General features: G+C 39.4%; 3 protein-coding genes across 4 annotated transcripts; all 3 read right to left on the bottom strand.

Moving 5' to 3' along the window:
- Window positions 1-241: 241 nt before the first annotated feature.
- On the bottom strand, window positions 242-5125 carry cgasa (cyclic GMP-AMP synthase a). The gene is made up of 5 exons (XM_026189477.2): window positions 3821-5125; window positions 3522-3735; window positions 3070-3327; window positions 2501-2600; window positions 242-1073 (listed from the first exon to the last, which is right to left on the bottom strand). The coding sequence occupies exons 1-5, from the start codon at window positions 4760-4762 to the stop codon at window positions 728-730; spliced, it is 1860 nt and encodes a 619-aa protein (XP_026045262.2). The 5' UTR covers window positions 4763-5125; the 3' UTR covers window positions 242-727.
- Window positions 5126-5275: 150 nt separating this feature from the next.
- Window positions 5276-10222, bottom strand: eef1a1a (eukaryotic translation elongation factor 1 alpha 1a). Of its 2 annotated transcripts, none has more exons than XM_026189478.2 (8): window positions 10067-10222; window positions 8604-8784; window positions 8243-8422; window positions 7679-7975; window positions 7087-7237; window positions 6668-6924; window positions 6212-6446; window positions 5276-6086 (listed from the first exon to the last, which is right to left on the bottom strand). In XM_026189478.2, the coding sequence occupies exons 2-8, from the start codon at window positions 8745-8747 to the stop codon at window positions 5962-5964; spliced, it is 1389 nt and encodes a 462-aa protein (XP_026045263.1). In that variant the 5' UTR covers window positions 8748-8784; window positions 10067-10222; the 3' UTR covers window positions 5276-5961. The 2 variants fall into 2 exon arrangements, with proteins under 2 accessions (XP_026045263.1, XP_026045264.1); XM_026189479.2 differs by having other exon boundaries at window positions 8604-8787; window positions 10067-10201.
- A 1092-nt stretch (window positions 10223-11314) lies between these two features.
- Window positions 11315-21117, bottom strand: slc17a5 (solute carrier family 17 member 5). The gene is made up of 11 exons (XM_026189473.2): window positions 20911-21117; window positions 19484-19680; window positions 18792-19025; window positions 18477-18564; window positions 18098-18184; window positions 15914-16032; window positions 15002-15163; window positions 14385-14517; window positions 14129-14276; window positions 13684-13774; window positions 11315-13140 (listed from the first exon to the last, which is right to left on the bottom strand). Exons 1-11 carry the CDS (start codon window positions 20993-20995, stop codon window positions 13003-13005), a joined length of 1482 nt encoding a protein of 493 aa, XP_026045258.1. The 5' UTR covers window positions 20996-21117; the 3' UTR covers window positions 11315-13002.
- Window positions 21118-21781: the final 664 nt, after the last annotated feature.

Below are 21781 nucleotides of genomic sequence, written 5' to 3'. Positions count from 1 at the left end.
TATTTCAAAACTTAATGAGTCAGCTATGTTATGCCAGTCTGATGGCTAAATCTAAAATAGAAGTGCAAAAACTGAGCCTGTCAGCACTTGTTGTAAGCAAGCTGAAAAATTGTGCGTTTATTGTCCTCAATCACTACGTTTTTTTTCAGCCCCAGTTAAGATGCCATTCTAAGGTGTATATATTTTACAAATAAGAGGTATCGTCTGGCTTCACAATAAAGTAAAAGTCAGTTAACAAAGCTTACAAATGTAATGTGTTTTTAATATGTCAGCTATTAATCAGCAAACGACATCACCTTTTCATTGACCATATAAAGCGATACATTTAAGGATTCAGTCAGAATATAATAAAGAAACATGTAATAAGAAAAGTATATTAGTACTTGTGTTATTGTTCTCCTAAATCTCAATTTACGAGTAACATTTCTTACAAATGGGTTGCAAACCAGAAAACAACAAAATCACATCAAAACTCAAAGCTGCAAATTAAAGTTTCAACTGTACAGATATGATTAAGGGGAAATAAGATAACTAAAACTAAAGCAATGAAATCGGTAAAACAAACTATTTGCATAGTTGCTGGATTGCCTGTGCTTATTTGAGGCATTGTAAACACAATGGGACTTCCCAAAAAAGTTGATTCTGTTTATTTGGATGCAGCATTTGATTGAGCATGCATCAAGACACTATAGGACTTACAAAAATCACGAGTCCAGATGTGCATTAATTAATTTCCATTTTTAAGTTGTTCCCTAAAAATAGGAAAGCCTTTCCGGCGTTCCTCCCTGATAGCATCGGACAGACCTTTGCAAACTCTAATACCAGAGAACAGGTTCTGACTTGGAATGAAAAAGTTGCATAGTTGACCATTTTCCAAGTAACCTTCAAAGTCCTGCAGGAGCACCTGGAAACAGTCGCTCAGGTCTGAGACTCTCCACTTGTTGTCATCAGTTCGCAAGCAACAGGCATGTAAGAGTGTAGTTTTGGCATGATAAGAGCAAAACTTGTCAAATGAAGAATCCCTTTCCTTCAGCAGATGTAGCAGGTGCTTTAGGAGTTTCAGACAGGACTTTCTGTGTGCAAGGAGAAAGATACAGAGATTTTGGGACCTTGGATAATTAAACTTTCACAACATGACATTAGGTAAGAAATCCTTAAACATATCAAACATTTTCTTCAGTCTGCTTACTTTCTTGAGTTGAGAGAGAGGTATATGTGCATAGAAATGGATGGATATAAGTGTCTAGAGATGGAGATATAGGGGTGTGTTTGTGTTTAATATAGAGCTGCAATGATTCATCCAGCAATTGAATAATAAAAAAAAAATCTTTGCTTCGATGCTTTGTTTAACACACGACTCTGTAGCGCACCCTTATCACCATGGAAATGCGGGCATGTCAGCTGCATTTGTGACAAAAAGCAAACCTGTAATAGAACTGTATTTAGGAGCAGTGAACGACTACAGAGTCTGCCGACACTAAACCTATGAGGCCCCCAGTTTTCAACAAAAGCATCGATAACACAAAAAGCTGCAATGATGATGACGCTGGCAAAGTTTAACATGAATCTGCAGTAAGCCTCCAGAAGTTGTATTAAAACATGCAGACAAACTGTTAACTTAGCCTGATACCATGTTTAAATTATACAGCTTAATGAAGGCTGACGACGTACATGAAACCGATACCTGCAGCAAGCAAAGGGGGGACATGAGGTTTACTAGATCAGATTAATTTCAGGGCTTTCGCAACATTTATCAGATTGAAGGTGAAATGATATAAAATGATGTGTTATATCATTGCATTAATATTTGAGAATATGAAGAAACGCTTTTTCACAAGCCAATAAAAATGTACATGGGCCAATAAAACTCTGGACACTGAATTATTATTACTATTAAGTAACACCTGCACCATTATAACATTTGTTTTCAGCAGCACAGAAAGTATGCATCAAACTTTCCATCAACTATGGAATGCTGATATTCTCGCTTTCCTTCATTGCAGCCACCACATTCTCTTTTAAAGGCCTACAGATACAAACTCGCTCTTTGCTTGACCTCAAACACATAGGCACACACAGATGCACAAAAATTCGGAAACATGAATGCACAACAAATCTACCTCGTCAAGGAGATAAAACTTGTACTTGAAAGTATTTATATATTTTTGCATTTAAGAAAACGCTTTCTTTAAAACATTTAATTTAATATGGTGCATAAATACAATGAAAGGGTTTCGTTCTTTCTGTTGTTGTTAACAGATTTCAAAACATTGCAATTTCTAAAATGGAAACTAATTAGCAGTTCATTTTGAAAGACGTTTTCGCTTTTAAATGTCTATTTATTGCTCATTAATAAGAAATAAGACAAGTAGTTATCCAATTAATAGACTCATGTACCAAACACCAACAAACCACATGGTTGGATGAATAATTTTTTTGCCATTGTGTTCATTTTCTACCAGAAAGCAATAATTTGGTTTAATAAGCATGTTGTTCTAACCTGCAGCAGTTTTCTCCACTTTGTTCACAGCAAGTCTTCTTTGATCCATGATTTTTCAGGATGGCCTTCTCAATGTGAGAGAATGAAACTCTCCAAACATCTGTATGTTAGAGATGACGGAAGAGAACAGGGAAATTTTAAGCTTTTTATACCATCATGAAAATTGCACATTTTGAACTGTAGTAACATTGGTCAAGTGTTAAAGGGGATTTCTGCTTCAGTGGGAAACCTACACCATAGCTACGATATGACTGCCAAACCCTCTGAAACCCTATGCCATTACTTTATATATAACCCTTTCATAAATCCTGTTGACTACATTTTATTTACCAACGTAAGCAACGGTAATACACATGAAAATGCACAGAAACATTGAAAATGACTTTTTGGCACAACACTGACAACAATGTCAGCCACAAACATTCTAACCAGGATTCAGTTGTCTTATAATACTGTGTCCTTTCTCACTTCTACTGCAGTTAACAAAAACTTTATCTATTTCGTTCAGTGGCTCACAATCACATGATTTTTTTTTTTTTAATTCACTAATTGAGAGAGGTTAAACTTACCTTTATTACGGACACCATCATTTTCCACTGTACCCTTGCCCTCATATTTTGGGACCAGATAATATGGCTCTCGCTTGTAATCTTGCTTAACTTTATGCCCGAGCCAGCACTCTATTTTAAGGCCTTGGGTTGTGAAAGGCGGCCAGCTTGATTTAACCATAAGGCAGAGAACAACATCCAGCGAAATTGGGACTGATTGTACATGTGTGGTCAGGGTCACTGCTGGACAGCCTTTTTTCTTCTTGTCCACCTTCCATTCTGAAAGAACAAACAAAACCTAACTCCAGACATTCTATGGTACTGGATGCTGTATATTAATACATTACAATATAGAAAGCATAGATAAATAAGCATGTTAAATTAAAGGCCTTGTCAAATTGAATTCTTCCTCAGGCCCTTTTTTACTGTAAAATTGAAATTTCACTAAAACTAACTTAAACTTTGATACTTACCAGTAAAATTCTTGACACATTTCTTCACTTCTTCTCTGAACTCATTGAGCATCTTGGTAGCAGATAAAATGCCATTTTCTAGAAATCTTTCCAGATTCTTCTGGCCACGTTTTAATTCCACACTGTAAAATGCGCCATCAGTTCCAAATGGTTCAAGTTTCACCCGATCAACCAAGATGGGCAGCATGACGTCAAATTCATCGGGATTACAAATCTGTGCAACATACAAGTCATACATCAGATTGGACCACAAATCCTGTCCTGAGTTAATTGCGGGAACTCAGAGTGTAAAACCTTACCTTTAGATTTTCATAGTAGCTTCCTGTTTTTAGGGGTTCTTGTACGTCATTAAAGCTTAATGTATTCTGTTTTAAATGATTGATTATATTTCGTATTATCGCATTTATGACTTCTGCTGCGTTTGTTTTGTCAATCATTTTCATTTTCATTTTTTTCAGAGTTTCCTTAAGGATATAATCTGTTGAAGCTTTTTCTTCGGTCATGTCTTTCCTTTTTAAGTCCTCAGATTTTCCTGGTGCAACCTTTGTATCCTGCACAGCAGATTGTACTTCTACTTTTGGCTTGGCACCACAGGCTTTTGCTGGTGGCGATTTGGCTTTGCCAGCACATATTTCGGTTTTTGTGGTCTGTTCTGAAGCCTCTCTTGTATTCTTTGGAGTCTGTTGCTCTGCCTTTGGTATCTTCTCAAAATATTGCTCATTTTGCATCTTTGCATCAAGTTGTTCTCTTAATCTTGGCTTGGTGCCACAGGCTTTTGCTTTGACAGTGTCCACAGAATCCTCTGTAGGATCTTTTAGCTGTATCTCAGTCATTTCTGATGGTTTGGCTTTCCTAACACGTGGGTTTGTTTTTCTGGTACCCTCTGGAGTCTCTGGCTTTACTTCCTCTTCAAGTCCTTGTGATTTTGTCCTGTCAGAACATCTTTTTGTTCTTGTGGTTTTTGGAATTTCCTTTTTCTCCAGTTTCTCCAGTGGAAGTTGTTCTGTTGACTTGGTCCTGGTCGCACAAGTTCTCTGCGCTCTGCTGTGTTGAGATTCTCCTCTGGCACTGTCAGGAGGAAACTTTTCTTCAGCTTTGTTTGGATTTTTCTGCTCCGCTTTCTTTGGTTTCTGTTTCGTTTGTTTTTCACTCTGCTTCCCTTCTGTTAAATCAGGAGAACTTACTTTAGTGCACTCAGCGTCGAGACTGTTTAGCTTGCGCGGTTTCCCTCTCCCAGCCATGACAGTGTAATGAATGAAACTTGTCTGCCAAGATTAATCCTTAGTGTGTCCTTTTATTGTATGAGAACACACCCCTTTACTTTGCCACACCCTGCCCTTATGTTGATTCAGCCTTTGACGTATACTCACCGGATGTAAACTGTGAGTGAAAGCTTTTCTGCAGGTCCTATTGCATGTAGTCCTCACGTACGCTATGCTGTGTGTATTGTGTAATAGCACAATCACTCGGTGAGTGCTGGGCTTATTACTTCCTGGATGATTGCTATTGGCCATAGGGTGAGGCTATAGCCTTCTAAGGTGCTGACACAGCACTGTGCCTGCAATTTTATAAACTTGATCTTTGTTTGAAATTCTTATTAGTTTCTCTTTTATTTCTATATCAATAGCTACATCTTGTGGATAGAAAGGTGTATTGCAGATATTGTGTCATATTTTAAGAATCTTAAACTTCAACACAACTGTTGCTCTCACAGCTTTACACAGAAGGGGGGAAAAACTGCTAAAGGCAGCACATTTTGGTTGAAATATGTTTAATGTTACAAAGAGGCTCATGCCATCTTACAATAAGGTGCTATAGCTTATGCCAATTTAAACTACAAGTGCAAGTGCAAAATTAGCAAAATGCCAATCAAAGTGCTTTAAGAGTCCACATGTGGACTAGAGTCCTGGGAGGACAATTTTTGACCTTTTTTTGTTTTAAGTTCTTTTTAAAGCTTAAACAGAACAAATTCTCTACTACTCCACTACACAGAAGGACACAGTTATGACTCCTTGCTCCTAGAGAGCGCCATATAGTTGCAAACAAACACTAAAAGCAGGACAACATATAATATCATGTAAAGAGTTCAGAACCTACACTCCATTGAACTAGAGAGGTGATAGGTTGCAGTATCTCTAATTATTAGATGTCTAAATAGCACAGAATAGGGTTTCCATGACGCGAATCAACAGTGCACACATTTGAAACATGTTGATGTTACACTGTACTTAATGGTAATCTAACCACTGAAATGGAACCAGGAGTGCTGCCTCAAGGACTAAAGAGCTAAGTGTTTTTCTTTCCTTCGAATGCTTTTGCGATGCATTGTGATGATTAACCAGTCTTTAATTATTAAGTTGAAGTAGCCAATTCTAGGATGAAGTTGGATGACTGATGTCCTGCCTTGGGAGACCTTGGGGTCGGCAGAGTAGCACAACATTCATTTGTTCCTCTGGGCCTTCTGGGCAGACTTGGTGACTTTACCAGTAGTGGAGACCTTTTTCTCCACACCTTTAATCACGCCGACAGCCACAGTCTGACGCATGTCACGCACCGCAAAACGACCTGCAAAGTGAAGAAGAATAAAAGACGTTTGAGTTCATCATAAAATATCGCATGACTTCAAAGTGGAGCCACGATGCCTTTTGATGAGGGAAGCTCTTGAAACTCTAGGAACTACTTGAACTCACCAAGGGGAGGATATTCAGAGAAGCTCTCGACACACATTGGTTTGCCAGGGATCATATCTACAATTGCAGCATCTCCAGATTTTAGGGATTTAGGGTTGTCCTCCAGCTTCTTGCCAGAGCGGCGATCAATCTTTTCTTTGAGCTCTGCAAACTTGCAGGCAATGTGAGCAGTGTGACAGTCCAGCACGGGAGCATAACCTGCGCTGATCTGGCCTGGGTGGTTGAGGATGATCACCTGCAAAGCAAAGGGACAACATCAGTGCCTTATTAATAACCGCAAAAAAAGCTTTGTTTTTTTTTTATTTCTAGTTTTTCTGCTGTCGTCTTATTTGAACACATTCTTATCTGCCTTGAGGATTGAGAATATAAATAGTTCTGACATTAGATGGAGATGAATTTAAGTCATGTGCTCGTTCTACTATAATTGGATTTTTTACATCCAAATCTTGTATCTACCTGAGCAGTAAAGTTGGCAGCTTCCTGTGGTGGATCATTCTTGCTGTCACCAGCAACATTGCCACGGCGAATATCCTTGACAGATACGTTCTTGACGTTAAAGCCAACGTTGTCACCGGGTAGGGCTTCGCTCAGTGCCTCATGGTGCATTTCTACAGACTTGACCTCGGTAGTCACATTGACAGGGGCAAATGTCACCACCATTCCAGGCTTCAGTAATCCCGTTTCCACACGACCTACGGGGACTGTTCCAATTCCTGCAAAAGAGGTCAGAGTAAAGCAGAGTAAAGCAAACTAAAAGTGTTTCAGTTCTCTACTGAAAAAGGTATGTGGTTTTCCATGTTTTGAAATGTCATAACTATCCTTTATTCCCAAAGTATCTTAAAAGTTTATCCATATGTTATTTGTACACCACTTGCCTCCTATCTTGTAGACATCCTGCAGGGGAAGACGTAGAGGTTTGTCTGTTGGACGGGTGGGGGGCTGGATGGCATCCAGAGCCTCCAGTAGTGTGGTTCCTGACGCATTACCTTCCTTCCTATTTATTTTCCATCCCTTAAACCATGTCATCTAGAGGAAAGAAGGAAAAAATAATAATACACAATTTTATACAGTAATAATTTCAATTCTAAATGAAAATAATAACAGAACATTTTATTGGTTTCTTAACCTCCAGGACATTTTTTGTCACTTTTTAAATGAATGAATGACACGTCTTGATCTTATGAAGAAGTTAATTTAACTAGCAGAAAGTTGCATTTTATTTTTTCCCTAGCTAACACCACTATGATTCATGTTGAAGAAAAATACTTCTTATTTATATCTATAGCTGCTGAAAGGGAAATTAGAGAAAAAGTTCACTTTAGATTCTTTGACAGATCATGTTTGAGTTTGTCCAAGAGCTGTATTGAGCTACAGCTTTCTATCCACGGCACCAGTCAAACAAATGAATATTCAAATGATGGGCCACATCCTGGCTTTTGCATAACTATGCTTTGTTTTAGTACTTACATTAGGGCTGGGCTCAAGCATGTTGTCTCCGTTCCAGCCGGAAATGGGTACAAAGGCAACCGTGTCAGGATTGTATCCAATCTTCTTGATGTAGGTGCTCACTTCCTTCACGATCTCCTCGTAACGTTTCTGGCTGTAGTTTGGCTCCGTAGAGTCCATCTTGTTGATTCCCACAATGAGCTGCTTCACTCCGAGAGTGTAGGCCAGGAGGGCGTGCTCCCGAGTCTGTCCATTCTTGGAAATACCTGCTTCGAACTCTCCCACGCCAGCTGCCACAATCAGCACAGCACAGTCTGCCTAAAAATGTAGTGGATGCAGCTTTAGTAGGATTCCTCAGTAACTTTGAAATACTACCACTATTGGATGCTAATACTGTAATGTAATGTACTGTAATAATTTCTACACCAAATTCAACATCTACGATAGTCACTAATGGCAACTGAAATACTTCAATGTAATAGCAAGTGATGCACTTTGTGTACACAAGCTTGCAAAAGCACCTTAAAACATGCAATACAGAAGCTAATATACTTCATAGTGGCCTAGCATCCTCATGTTACACACCTGAGAGGTCCCGGTGATCATGTTCTTGATGAAGTCCCTGTGACCCGGGGCATCGATGATAGTCACGTAGTATTTGCTAGTTTCAAACTTCCACAGTGAGATGTCGATGGTAATGCCACGCTCCCTTTCAGCTTTCAGCTTGTCCAGCACCCAGGCGTACTTGAATGATCCTTTCCCCATCTGGGACACAAGCAACACTAACCTTCAAGACTTTTTGCAAACAATTTAATCTCTTTTAAATTATATAAAACTCAAACAGCTTCTATTGTGTCAATTTCTATTTGATCCGCATGGCTTCTGCCTTAATATGTGAAGAGCGGCGGGCAGTTAAAGAGGTCGTCTTCCTCTCCCGTCTCCTTACCTCAGCAGCTTCCTTTTCAAACTTCTCGATGGTTCTCTTGTCAATGCCTCCGCACTTGTAGATAAGGTGGCCTGTGGTGGTGGACTTGCCAGAGTCCACGTGGCCAATCACCACGATGTTGATGTGGAGTTTCTCCTTTCCCATGATGACTGGAGCTGGCAGAAGTCACGAGGCAGTCTGTCTGCTAAAGCCAGGGTTAAGTTACAGTCAGGAAGCAATGGATTGATGAACTAGCTGTTGTGACTGACATATAGTGAAATGGGCTTGTTGTGAGTGAATAACATATTATTTGATGGTGGAAAATAGCCCAGACTTGTTTGTGTAATTAAACACCATAGGGTTCAACATTATGCTGGCAGAAATTCAAGGTATTGCATGGCTCTGTGGAAAAATACTGGAGTGGGAATCTCAGCTGGTGCAGGAAGAATTTGTAATTACATTAAAATACTGCTCAAAGGAGTAAAGTGAAAGTAACTTGGGCTCAGATTTGCTAAGAAGAAGGCTCTTGATTGTCAGTACGTGTTTTCTTTAGCATCTCAGAAGACTCCGAGGACTAGGGAGGATATCAGTGAACTGCACAGAACACACAACACTCCTCCCTCTCTTACTCTATCCCTCCATCCATCCACACCCCTGCTCTCCTCTTTCACATCCACATGCTTCTCCTGTTCTCACCACTCTGTGCACCAACACATCCAGGTAGCTCAGATGATATTTCACAGCACCATCCTCTTTTTCACAGCCACAGACTCAGTACAGCTTCCCTCCCAGCCAGAATCCACCATTTTGTCAGGTCTAGTCTACTAACAGTGTAGCAGCCATTACTCAGACACTGCAGTGCACTGTGCACAGGTTCACGCAAAGGGAAACAGGTACTGTTAAAGACTCTGTGGGGGTGACGGGGTGATGACCCTGAACATTAGGCTTCACACATGCACTGCGAAGTTTTGTTTAACCAAACCCGTGTGACATATTTAGTCTGAATGCACTCTGCAGCAGGCTGAACGTCAAGTAGCTTAATCCAACTGTAATATGTATCCCCACATGATCTTGCTCAGGTGAACTTAGGGCAAGGACAGTCATCTACATGCGCGCGTTTAACTCATCCTTCACAGATAACGTCACAGCGGCTGCCGCAGTGCGCTTTCACTTCTAAAAGATGGTTAAAAAAATAAACCTATAGAAACAGAGGGCGGAGCTTCAGAAAAATCTAAAGTATTGCACTAAATCTAATGTCTGCAGGAATTAACGGAAATGTCAACCCTCCGCCATGTTCTGTTATCTGCCCGCTTACTGAAGCCTGGATGCGCATTAACTACCAGCCGCCTGTCCTGCATCACAGTATCCCCACACACAGAACCGCTAAAAATAAAAACAGGCCCAGATAATTGACTGCTGGCATCAAAAAATAAATCGATAAAATAAAGTCCACTTCATGCATTATATCGTGTACTGCGTCGTACCTGAGAGCTGGCCGGTGTCAGGTTGGCTGCAGGCGCGGATAGGCTGAGGGGAGACGCTGATCCGGTTATAGCTCGCAGGACAGGCGGGGGTGTTGCGTAATTGCGCGCACCCGCCGTTGCACAGCATCACAACGACGAGTTAACGTAAACGAGTTTATTATAGGGCACAAATATCAGCATCCATTGTCGGACACACCGGCGAGTTAATATGCGCTTTAATGTCTGCAGAAAGCTTCAATGATCGGTAATTCCCGACGCATAACTTAATCGTGGCTTTTCAAGGGAAGGAAAATGCGCATTTAAAATTCAAGACTTTGCATTCATTAATAATTAGCATAGTATACATAAACAAGGCAGTTGTCGTTATTGTTGCTTTGCTATCATTAGTTGACTTTGAGATATCAGGAATGAGTGACAGCTCCGCTCTTAAAGGTTTGCAGTAAGCAGCAGGTGAAGGGCTCACCTTTCCAGCCGCTCTCTAGTTGGATTAAAAGACGTTATGTGCTTAACGTCTCTGCCAATTACGTTAAAGTGCAGTGGCATTAAAAAATAGCAGTTAAACATAGAGGCGTTAAATGATATTTCCATGTTTTCACTTCCAGGCAAACGTATATTTAGTTAAGCAGTATCACCTTTTAAGGACAATTGTGTGACTATAGAGAATTGACTTAATGGGTGCAGGAATTGAGGGTTAAAAGCAGACAAAACGGTTAACCTGTGCACTAACCTGACTAATTTGTTTGCCATTTTTTCCCCCATGTTTTTTCTCATGAGTATAACTGGCATTTTCCCTGCTCTAAACCCTCACAAATGTATGACTGGTCCCCAAATGTAATCTACTAATTTTTAGAATAAAACAAGTCAAGGCTGAAAACTCAAAGTTTTTTGAGTCTTTTAGGAAATTGGATTGAGAGGATGCTACCAGCGACGAGGATTAAAAATTAGTATAATCAGAGGGACAGCTCAGGCTGAGCGTTTTGGAAATGACGTAAGAGGCAAAAATAAAAAGTAGAGGATAGAAGAGGTTTGTGGGTGCAGTGAAGGAAGACATGCAGAGGGTTGGTGTGACAGGAAGATGCCAGGTTGAGAAGGAGGCAGATGATGGGAGAGAAAGCAGATTAAGTCGCATAGGGCTCGTTTTTAGGCAACTTTGAGCTACTTAAAATTATTAAGTATGTAAAACCACATTATTCTTAGTTAATGTGAAAGGTGTTCTAGGAGATAAAGAAATAATACCCCAACACAAGATCTGATTTACACAGTCTTTATACCACAGCGATTTAAAACATTTCTCTCAAATGTTTTGAAAGAGGAATTTTACAATGATTTTTACTTAGTACAATTTAGTCCCTTTATTCTCTGTGCAAACAAAGCACAATAACAACTGAAATAAATGAAGTCAGTAACAAAAAGAACTCAAAAGAATGAGCCTGCATTGCTGATCCCTTTTGAACTTAAGCAGTAAGGCACATTATAAATATTCGGAAATTTCAAAGACAAAATGTTAACCTTACAGCTTAGCTTGGATTTACCTCTTAACTGAGATTATGTATGAAAGAAAATTGTACATAATGTATAATGTGTGCAAATATGATGAAAAAAATAAATCTGTCATTGACACTGAAAGAAGGCGATCACCACACTGACACTTAAAACTTGAGGAAATATGCCTCCATGTGATAAGCTTAATCAAAATTTAAAAGTAAACAAACGTCCTTTTAAATCCTTGTAAGATTTAAGATACCTGAGAATTCGGGGAATAATTTAAAGCCAAGTCCCTTTATTAATAAGATGTACTGGAGAGATCATAACCCGTGTGACGTTAAATCCTGCTATCTCAAATAAGAGTTGGCTTGTGAACCTGAAAACTCAAGACCACTGTTCCCTCTAAGCTGAGCGCGTGAGCAATCGTGCACTGCTGACAGTCTCCGCGCATAGAAAATCAGCAAAATAAAATAAATACATGTATTTACTTTCATTCCAATTCAGGTTGGATTTTTTTTTTTTGTGCGCAGCACAGATTTTCTGTGTGGGGAGACCATGTCAGCAGTGCGCGATTGCTCACGCGCTCAGCTTAGAGGGAACATTGCTCAAGACACTGCCCCATATTACAAGTAATCATTTTTAAAAAAAGTACATTTCTCTAAGAAAAAAGGATAAAATGCTTGGAGACATTTTTAAGGCATCATCCCTGAAAAAAGTGTACACTATAGTCATAATGCTGAATTTAAAACGTTTGGGATTTTTAAAATTCACTATAAAGCCTACTGGCACTTCATTATGGGCTACAAAGTAACAGATTTTTAAAAAAAAAAATTTTTTGGGTGGGCATCGGTGTGTACTGGATGTAAAACTTAAGGATTTACTGAGGCATTTAAAACTGTCCCTTCTGTAAAAAGGAACCATTGGGTATAGCAGGTTGAATCCACAAAACCACCTACAGTGGAATGATTTTCTTCCATAGCTTATTTATAATGAGTTAATATCTAAAATGCATTATTATCTGTAAATATCAAAGTTGATGTACATTAGCCGGCCTTTATAGTTAGTTATGCAGCCTGTAGCTTCATAACTAACTAATCTCATTGCCCCCCCCTCCACATACCAGCAAGCCCGTTTGGCTTCATAATGAAAGCTTCCTCTGATACTTCTTGGGAAAGCATATGTTGATTTCTTCCTCTGAGAAATAATATATTTGAGTAGGTACAGCTACAACTTTCTTTTTTTAAAATCACCGACATTGGGCTCATCTGTTTCAAGACCATGTACCCACAGCCACATTAAGGAACATCTTTCCAAGGCAATTACACACTTATCCGACCATGATGAATACAGCTAGAACACATCTCTCCCTTAAATTACCCACCAAATGAGCTCATGTTTGAAACTTGCCCACCGGACAAATCTGAAAATTTAACCCGAAAGGGTCTCATGTCTCAGTCTGCATGATAAAAAGATGTGTGGACAGCCCAGGACTGCACTGTTCCTTTACCAAACACAGCGTAGAATATTGCCCCAAACACGTCGATGGCAGCAGCAATGTAGAAAACAATCTGCCATTCTTCGATGGTGTTCTAGAGGACCATTAGCACAGTTAGTGTTAACATACAGAAAAGGCCTTATTTGATTAAATATCACTACTAAGCTGTTTTATTGTCACGTGCGTGGTGTAAAATGATTACATACGATTACAGATTTAATATAATTTGGATTAACTGACTGAACATAGCATGCAGGTATGTAGTATGCTCTTCTCCGGTCTAATGTAACACTTAGTTACCTTTCTAGGACTATTGGTGCCCCCTATTGGCCAAACCTTAAACACCTTAATCCTGTACTTACTAAACCAATTACAGAGGAAATGAAGCATTATGCTAAAGTAAGGATACCATCTGTCAGGACACCCAGAGTGTCCTCATTTTGTATGAAGCAGCAGCACACTACATATTAAAATCCAATAAAGTTTACTGCTACCATTCACTACCTCTTTACGCGCAGCTATAAAGATACTGTGTACTCTATGTGTATGTTTAATCTAGATTCCAGACTTTACTTTTGAAACAAACAAACAAAAAAAAGGACTGGTTAGTTACATCGTTGCTGAACATGTTTCTTACCTGCTGAGTCAGAGCTCTTGCTATGACTGGTCCCACCATGCCAGGGATGGTGGCAAAGGTGTTGGTGATTCCTAGGAGAATACCGGCATATCTAAAGAGACAAATAAAAACATTAAGTCCTGAGTAATAAACCCGATAAAAGCACTATGTAGTACATAATGTTGCTACACTGATAATGAAATGTAATTATATTTATAAAAAGAAATATCCTCCATTATCTCATGGGCTATGTTGATGCCTAAAATTATTATCTTGATAACAACAGGCCAGAGGGAAACTTCAATATGTCAAAGATATCTGAACCTGAAGATACACTGAATTACACATTTATAACCATAATCTCTCATCTTCACACTGAAAATGATTCAAAATTAAAATGACTGAAGTATTATCATTATTATTAGTAGTAGTAGCATCCAACAGTTTTCTGAGGTGTTATTCTTACGAAGGAGCAATGTCAAGGTGGTTGATGTTGAAGCCAGATGCCGACACTCCTCCGAGAGAAGAGGAGATGGTGAGGAAGGTCACAGCCAAGGTGTAGTCACAGCCTGTATAACCTGCTGCCACCAGGAACACTGCAGGCCCAATCATCCCTACAGAAACAACACAACTGTGAAGTAGCAATACTGGTAATATTTTTGATGTCAAGAGCCTGCAGTCAGTTAAAAGTCGAGGATTCAGCAGTGACTGTCATGAATTACCAATGAGGGTGAAGGACTTCCTGACAATGACAGTGCGGTATTTGCGGGTTTCTCGCAGATAGTCGGCAATTTGGCCGCTCAGCACAGCGACCACAGCACATCCCAAGTAAGGCAGAGCCGACAGAAAACCATTCTGTTGGGAACAGACAATTACAATCATTTCATTACTGGGAGACTTTATTTTTTACTTTTTCATGTACTCTCAAAAGAGAACGATTAACCAAGGATGTTGAATGTTTTAGTATTGCAGTTAGTCATTTCCACTTTACTGGTTCATCTCCCTGGAGTTCTAAACAAACTAACCTTTTGTCCCAAGTTTAAAGGGGATCTATCGTGCTTTTCTATATTTTCTGTTAAATATTTACTATTGCAATTATGGCTTTTCCTATGAAGCATGGCTAAAGTATCAGATATAGAGGTTAGTGTATGTATTTACAATCCCTGTGATCAAAAGGCTCCATAAGAGCTTCATATAAATAATACACATACATTTTTTACTAGGACTCATACTCTAGAGTTCCAGAATTTAAAAAAATCTAATAAAAATCAGCTTAAAATGAGAGCAAGTCCTCTTTAAAGTCACTCTGGTATTGATTTAAACTAATGTGGTTTCTCACCTGCTGTATGCTAAATCCCAGGATGTCACTCATGTAGGTTGGCAGCAGAGTGAGGAGGGTGTAGAAGGTCCAGTTGTAAGAGAAGTGAGCCACAACAATGGCCAACAGCGGCATCGAAGTCACTATGGATCGCCAGGGGATGTTGCTCGCCGAGGTGGACAGCTGGACCAAAGCGAATGTAGAAGTAGGATGAAGAAATAACAGAAGAAGTTCATTAGAATTTCTTCGAAAACACATCTGAAACAACAACCTTGATGTTCACCAAAGACTAAAGAAAAGATGAAGCTGCGCAAAAAATGTCACTGCTGTGCTGATGAAGCTTTGACCTCCTGAGACCCGAACTCTTCCACAGCATGCATTTTTAATTTCTCTTTGATATTTGGGCATATTGGGGCCAGATGAATGCCAGATAAATTTTTTCCTTATTTTGTTTTTAAGAAAAATAAGAGCCACATCTGAGGATATTCGTTTAAAATTTTGATAGAACAGTAGCAGTATAATGTCCTTGTAGGTGGATATCAGGCCCTTGCAGAGCAAAATTGAGTATTTTGGTCTAAATAACCCAAAATGTGATGTCCACATATGTGGACGCCAGGTCCTAGGAGGTTAAAGTCACTGCAGTCTATCCAGCCATACTAGGGCTCCCAGCTGCTACATGCTCACCATCGCAGTGCCAGTAATGCAGATTCATGGCAGGTATTTTGACAAGAACAGATAAAGTAAAATGATGAAATACACTGATATTATGTAACATTAGAATCAGATAACTGGACTGGACTGGAAATGCCTGCAAACACGCTGCAGCAAGCACTAAGAGCAATGCAATAAGTGTATATTAAAGCTGCTCTTTAATGTAAGAGAATTTGCTTCTTTTTTAAAATTTACAACCTGTTATCATGTTACTACTGTTACCTCATTCTTGAGCGAGGAGGTGATATAGAGTCTCTCCTGCTCTGATATTCGTGGATGGGTATTCGGGCTGTCAAAGACGAAAAAAGCCCACAGGACGAACCACACCAGTCCGACAGCACCTGAGCAAACCACAAAGCAACACTGGTGACCTACACTCATCCAGCATAAATCCTCCATCATATGAGTGCCTTTATCCAGTAAGCAAATATGTGGAATGTGGTTTGGTTGTCTGTTCCTGAAACTGAACTGAAGTTTGAGTATCTCATTATCTCTGTCTTGCCTTAAGGGACTTTTACATCTGACATATGTTTGGTAGAAGTAAAAGCTCCAAGTAAAAAAAAAAAATCAGACCTCTGCATTGTTTCCATTTATGCATACATTTTCTTCTTTCCATTTTCTAAATTGTTATTTCCACTGTCAAAGAGGAACAGATGCTAGAGACAGCTGCTAAACAGCACTGTGAAGAAGTGCTGACTAATCAACAAACAAGTCATTTGAGTTCAGACTGATACGTAAGAACCTCTTTAAGCATAGCTGACAGTATGTGTTAGGCATTGTAGCATGTTTACATAAGACAAGATTTTTAAAAAATTACCTGCAATGTGAATTCAACAGAGTTTTTAAGCAAATTGATCACTGACGAATTCACAATACCAACCATTATCAAAGAATGCTATTCTAAATAATAACAACAAACTGACAAATCTGTTAAAAATAACTCACATAAACAAAATATGAAATCAGGTTGAGGTAAAATTTGTACAAAACACCTCTTAGAGCAGGGGTCGACAACCTGCGGCTCTTTAGTCCTTATATTGCGGCTCTGCATGGTTTGGAAAAATAAATTATAAGTATTTAACTGAAGTGGATTTTATTTGTGTTAGTTCTTTTTTAAAACTTGTAGTTCTAACTTGGAAGATTATTTTTGTATTTCAAGATCAGAATAAAGTTATATTTTATTATTTTTCGTCGCTCAAAATAAGCGTCACACTCGTGGAAGCCGGTATACCCGCTGAAACGCTGTGCATTTACCGAGACTTTCAGCCCTCAGTAGGCCAAGTATGGAGAAATGTAAGAAAAGAAAAATATCTGAATAAAATACAACATTTAATGATGCCTGGGCAGATTCATTTGTATTTACTTCTGACGAGAGCGGCCTACCAGTATGCCTAATTTGTGGAGTGTCGATCTTTGGATCAACATACATATGTGAGCAGCTATTCTCCACCATGAACTATGTTAAAAACAAACACCGCTCACGCCTCACAGACGACAGCTTACAGTCCTGCGTAAAGATGAAAATGACTTCGCACAGCCCCTATCGTACAGCAGACGCTGCGCGCAGAGGTTCAGGAGCAGAAGTCCGATTGTAAACACATCACGGCAGACCCGACGATGTTTACATGAACATGCTCTTCAGCATCTCTTTATTGATCACTTTTCACACGCACAGCCGGCTGCAGCTTTCCAGCTCACAGCCCGACACATACAAGCAACAGCAGAGAGAGCAAGCCGGTGAGGCGTGATTGTGGATGACACTCAGGTACGTCTGCCTCTCCTGCAGCGGCACTGCGAGCCATGCCCCGCGAAGCACGTTAACCAGGTTAAACAAATATGCAGATATTTTGAAAATATTTATTTTTAATTTTTTAGGAGCATAGTGCTTTTTCCAATTATTTTTTAAATTCTGGTCAAGGCCACGCTACACTCCGATAGCCCAGAAGGCGATATAAGGATGACGGCTCACTGTTTTTGTTTGCTAATGGATAAGTTCAGCTTTTTAATTCATTTAAAAGAGACCATCAACTAGTTGACTTTCTTTTTTGTTATTATTTTTTAAGGGTTAAAAATGTGTTCATTACATAGATAAAATGTAATTTTCTCCGTAGCACTTCATGGATTTCATAAGCAACACACTATAGCTGTTTATACAAAGCATAAGGTAAAAAAAACAATATACACAGTGTTATCTTCATTTTAGATGTCAAAAAGTATTTGCGGCTCCCAGTGTTTTCTTTTCCGTAGAAACCGGGTCCAAATGGCTCTTTGGGTGTTAAAGGTTGCTGACCCCTGTCTTAGAGCAACTACTGCACAAAGTAACTGTGAGACTAAGAATTTTTTTTTTTCCCTTTAAAACAAATCTTCCTAAACTCGACTATCAATAGTATAATTTACATGTATTACCAAATATATAGAAGACATAGGTCCAGTCCAGGTAAAAGATGATTTCACCAGATACAGGAAGACTTATTACTGTCCCCAGCTGTGCTCCTGGGAAGAGAAAATAAGTAGGTTTGTGTAACTACTGAAGAAAGAACAAACAGAAAGTGGCAGGTGGACATGAATAGTTAAAGGACAGATGCTGGTCTGCAAGAGAAGCCTAAGCCCAGCAGCTTAAATATTCATGATAAAGGTTAGTGTGGCCAAGTGCTCATATTTTACTTAATGTAATATTTTTCAAGTGATCAGCTGTAGGCTGAAATTTAAAAAAAAAAATGCATAAAATAGGCTAAAAGTGCAATTTGTCTTTATGTTGACAGTCTAGCTCTTGCTGCAGTCTTACCAATGTAGGAAATGGTGAGAAGTCGGCTCCTCTCCAGCGGTGGGGCCCAGGCTGCCCACATGGTGTACATTGCTGGGAATGTAACACCCTGAGGACAAACACATCAGGAACATTAAGAGAAGTGCACAGATGACACTTAAGCATAGCCAAATATTAGCTTAACTATTCCTGGAAACCATTTCAGGACTGTCACATGAATTTTATTGCCATTTGCAAATCTTATGGCTGCAGCACAGATAGTGATTATGGTTCATAAAACAGGTCTGCACAAATGCATTCAGCTCCGTTTTCAACATCTTCATTCTGATCCCCTACCTCGCCAATCCCCTCCAGCACTCTGACAGCAATGAGGTAGCCTGCACCCAGGTCAGCAGCCACAGGGGTAAGCAGTGTAAAAATTACAGTCCCCAGGATCCCAAAGCCCATCAGCCATTTTGGTCCAAAGCGGCCAGCCAGGTAGCCCCCAGGGACTTGTGTCAGGATGTACCCGTAGAAAAAAGAGCCCAGGATCCATCCCTGTGTTTCTGAGTCCCAGTTGTAAACACTGGCCTATGAGGGGATAGATTAGAAACTTTAGGACTTCAGGGCTTAGGATATTGATATCATGTCGATTCAAGACTTACAAAGTACTGAGTCTTGGATGCCAACTATGTTTCCCCGTTCACATAATTCTGCCTAATGTATGTTATTTTCCTACAGACAGACATGAATAAAAATAAGGAGCCTGCAAATAATAGTAACTCCTTAACTTTAAAATCTTATCAGTAAAATCAGTAAACTGTTACCTCTACATGTACATGAAATTATACACCAAAAGACTGACTTCCACTGAGAATCCAACAGGTCTATATAACTGGTTTGCATTTAAATCTAACTTCAGGACCTAGAAAGACTTTAGGTGGCAAACATACTCCCAAGCTACATTGTTACTTTATTAAAATTGACTAAACCTATGGAGGACACACTTTAAAGTGGGATTAAATAGCTGCAGTCAAATTTCGGCTCACCGTGTGATTGTGTTTGCGAACTGCAGGGTTGGAATGGCGAGGGCACACTGTGCCACTGTGGTTGGTGTTTGATTGGTGGGTGTTGTTGAGCATGTCCACCATCGCCACACTGAGGTTTACCCTCAATGAATAGACTACAAAGAAGCCATAAGAGGAAAGCAATGCCAGGGCGTAGCGTGATGAACCGCATGCTGGAGCTGAGGGACAGAAACGACAGCAGTGTGAATCATCTGTTTGCACGTATGGTCTGTGTATTAATACTACAATATCACAACATCCGTGTAACAAAAGGAACACAACATAATCCTAATAAGTCAAATCTTAAAAACCTTTCATATTTTTATGCTGTGCTTTTGTATTATTATAATTGAATTTGGTTATCCTTTAAGTAATGATTCTAATTAGTTTATTTTAAATAAATAATATCAATTTCTAGCATCAGCATGTTGATAAGGCATCATGATACATTTCTGCATTGGTATCCTGTCTCAGCCCCATCTGTAAGTCAACTCTAATAATACCATTAAATTTCAAAATTCTAAGTCTTATTTTCAGAACTAAGCTACTCTGGATTCAGTAGGTTCCCCAAGGATACTTTGGCAGAAAGAATGTAGCAACCGGGGATTAAACCATCAGCCTTAAAATGAGTAAATGACAAGCCAAACCTAACAACAACGTTAAAGCTCTGAAACTTGTAGCACAACCTTATTTTCATAACTACACTTCACCATTTAATCAGTCTATTTAGTTTGCATACAGTACAACTACCTGCTGATACGACTGATAGTACACACCACTGTCACTGTTAAAATGGGTCTCCTTTATCCAGCCGACTGAACTTATCCAAAATGATACAGAGCTTATTTCAGTAAATCCTGTTTACATTTGGCAAACCTAAACTTGCCCTGTCAGTTCTGTCAGGACTGTGAGTTCACTGCATGCACAGTTTCTCAGAGCTAAACCACTGCATTCAATTAAAACCCGTTTTTCCTTCGAGCTGACAGTGGGTATGCAGGTATGACATGACTCATATCAGAGACACGTCTCATGATACGATTCCAGGGCAGACGTGCCTAACCTCGTGACCGATGCTCATTAAAAGATAAACTGCGTTTACACACAGGTGTGGATGACCAACTTAAATGTCTTAGATGGCAAAATACCATGAACACCTAAAAATGCACACTCAGCTGGTGAATTCAGTAAATCAACCCTTCTATAATGTTAGTGACGACTCTAAATTTAAGGTTTACACTACAGTCAGACATACCAGCCACTTTAACGATAAAATTGTGCTGTTCAGGTTGTTAGTATGTGTCTTTCCTGCCTCTTCCCAGTTAATCAGCGCGGCTTCTTACAAACATATGCTGCACAAAACGACCGAAGCGCCCGCATCGTTAGCTGAATGCTTTGGTTTTTTCTTTCACCTTTCTGGACTTCTTCTTCGCGTCCCCGGCGAATCAGCGGAGTCCTCTGCTCGTCGACCTCCACGTCCGACCCGTACCGCTCCATTTTTTAAAATATCAGCTTTTAGTTGGATTGCTTTACCGCATCACAAGCTGAAAGCTAACTTCCCTGGAGCCTGTCAGCTGAGCTCGACTCGGCAACTACCCGTCACGTGACGCTAATCACCGGACCGGAAGAGATCGTTTTATTCAAGTGAAGGTGCTGAGGAGGTGCTGTAAAAACTTTCAGCAAGAGTGTCAAACTGAAATAAACAAATACATCATTAAATAATTGACTAAACTCGCAAATAAATAATACATAATAAATTATTTACAATATCAGTTCATTTTAATTTTTTTTGAAAAAGAAAAGCAACGTTTAAGCCGGTGCGTTTCAGGCTGATTAATTTTTAGACACCACAATGACATTTCTTTTTAATATAAAAAAGAAATGTAGTCAAGTCGACTTATACATGGTTGAATATGCATGATGTTACACTAAGAGCCATCGAAAAGGGAAGTCGACTTTTTCAGTCGTATTTCCTCCAAAAATAAATACTCTTGCCAACACTGAAAATACAAATATTAAACAGTAATATTAAAACAAATTATGTATCAGTTTTTGGTACTTGAATCCACACATGAATGATTACCCAGGAATTTTAAGTTATCTTCTTTGTTGATAACCAGTGGTTATCAATGAACGTGCTGTAAGATGAGCAAGGCGCTCTGAGGAAGTCAGTCTGTTTCAAGCTGATGATACAGCATTTTAAAATACCACAATGACGCTGGAATAGGTGGTTACAAATATGGGCATGAACATTTATTCAGGATTTGTTTAGTTTTAATAAAA

The sequence above is a fragment of the Astatotilapia calliptera genome, chromosome 13 (assembly GCF_964374335.1).
Source record: "Astatotilapia calliptera chromosome 13, fAstCal68.1, whole genome shotgun sequence".
NCBI classification, from domain to species: domain Eukaryota; kingdom Metazoa; phylum Chordata; class Actinopteri; order Cichliformes; family Cichlidae; genus Astatotilapia; species Astatotilapia calliptera.
Note: the sequence above shows the minus strand (reverse complement) of the source record. Positions and strands in the feature narration are given on the sequence as shown.

Excerpts from the sequence above, each read along its gene's own strand:
- eef1a1a (XM_026189478.2), bottom strand. The coding sequence starts at position 8,747 with ATGGGAAAGGAGAAACTCCACATCAACATCGTGGTGATTGGCCACGTG. Across the intron at positions 8,423-8,603 it reads TTGAAAAGGAAGCTGCTGAG|ATGGGGAAAGGATCATTCAA; the intron begins GTAAGGAGACGG and ends CTTGTGTCCCAG. Across the intron at positions 6,447-6,667 it reads CTGCCAACTTTACTGCTCAG|GTGATCATCCTCAACCACCC; the intron begins GTAGATACAAGA and ends TTTGCTTTGCAG.
- cgasa (XM_026189477.2), bottom strand. The coding sequence starts at position 4,762 with ATGGCTGGGAGAGGGAAACCGCGCAAGCTAAACAGTCTCGACGCTGAG. Across the intron at positions 2,601-3,069 it reads TGATGGTGTCCGTAATAAAG|ATGTTTGGAGAGTTTCATTC; the intron begins GTAAGTTTAACC and ends TCTAACATACAG. Across the intron at positions 1,074-2,500 it reads AGTGGAGAAAACTGCTGCAG|AAAGTCCTGTCTGAAACTCC; the intron begins GTTAGAACAACA and ends CCTTGCACACAG.
- slc17a5 (XM_026189473.2), bottom strand. The coding sequence starts at position 20,995 with ATGGAGCGGTACGGGTCGGACGTGGAGGTCGACGAGCAGAGGACTCCG. Across the intron at positions 15,164-15,913 it reads CCTCCTCGCTCAAGAATGAG|CTGTCCACCTCGGCGAGCAA; the intron begins GTAACAGTAGTA and ends GCTTTGGTCCAG. Across the intron at positions 14,518-15,001 it reads TGGGATTTAGCATACAGCAG|AATGGTTTTCTGTCGGCTCT; the intron begins GTGAGAAACCAC and ends TGTTCCCAACAG.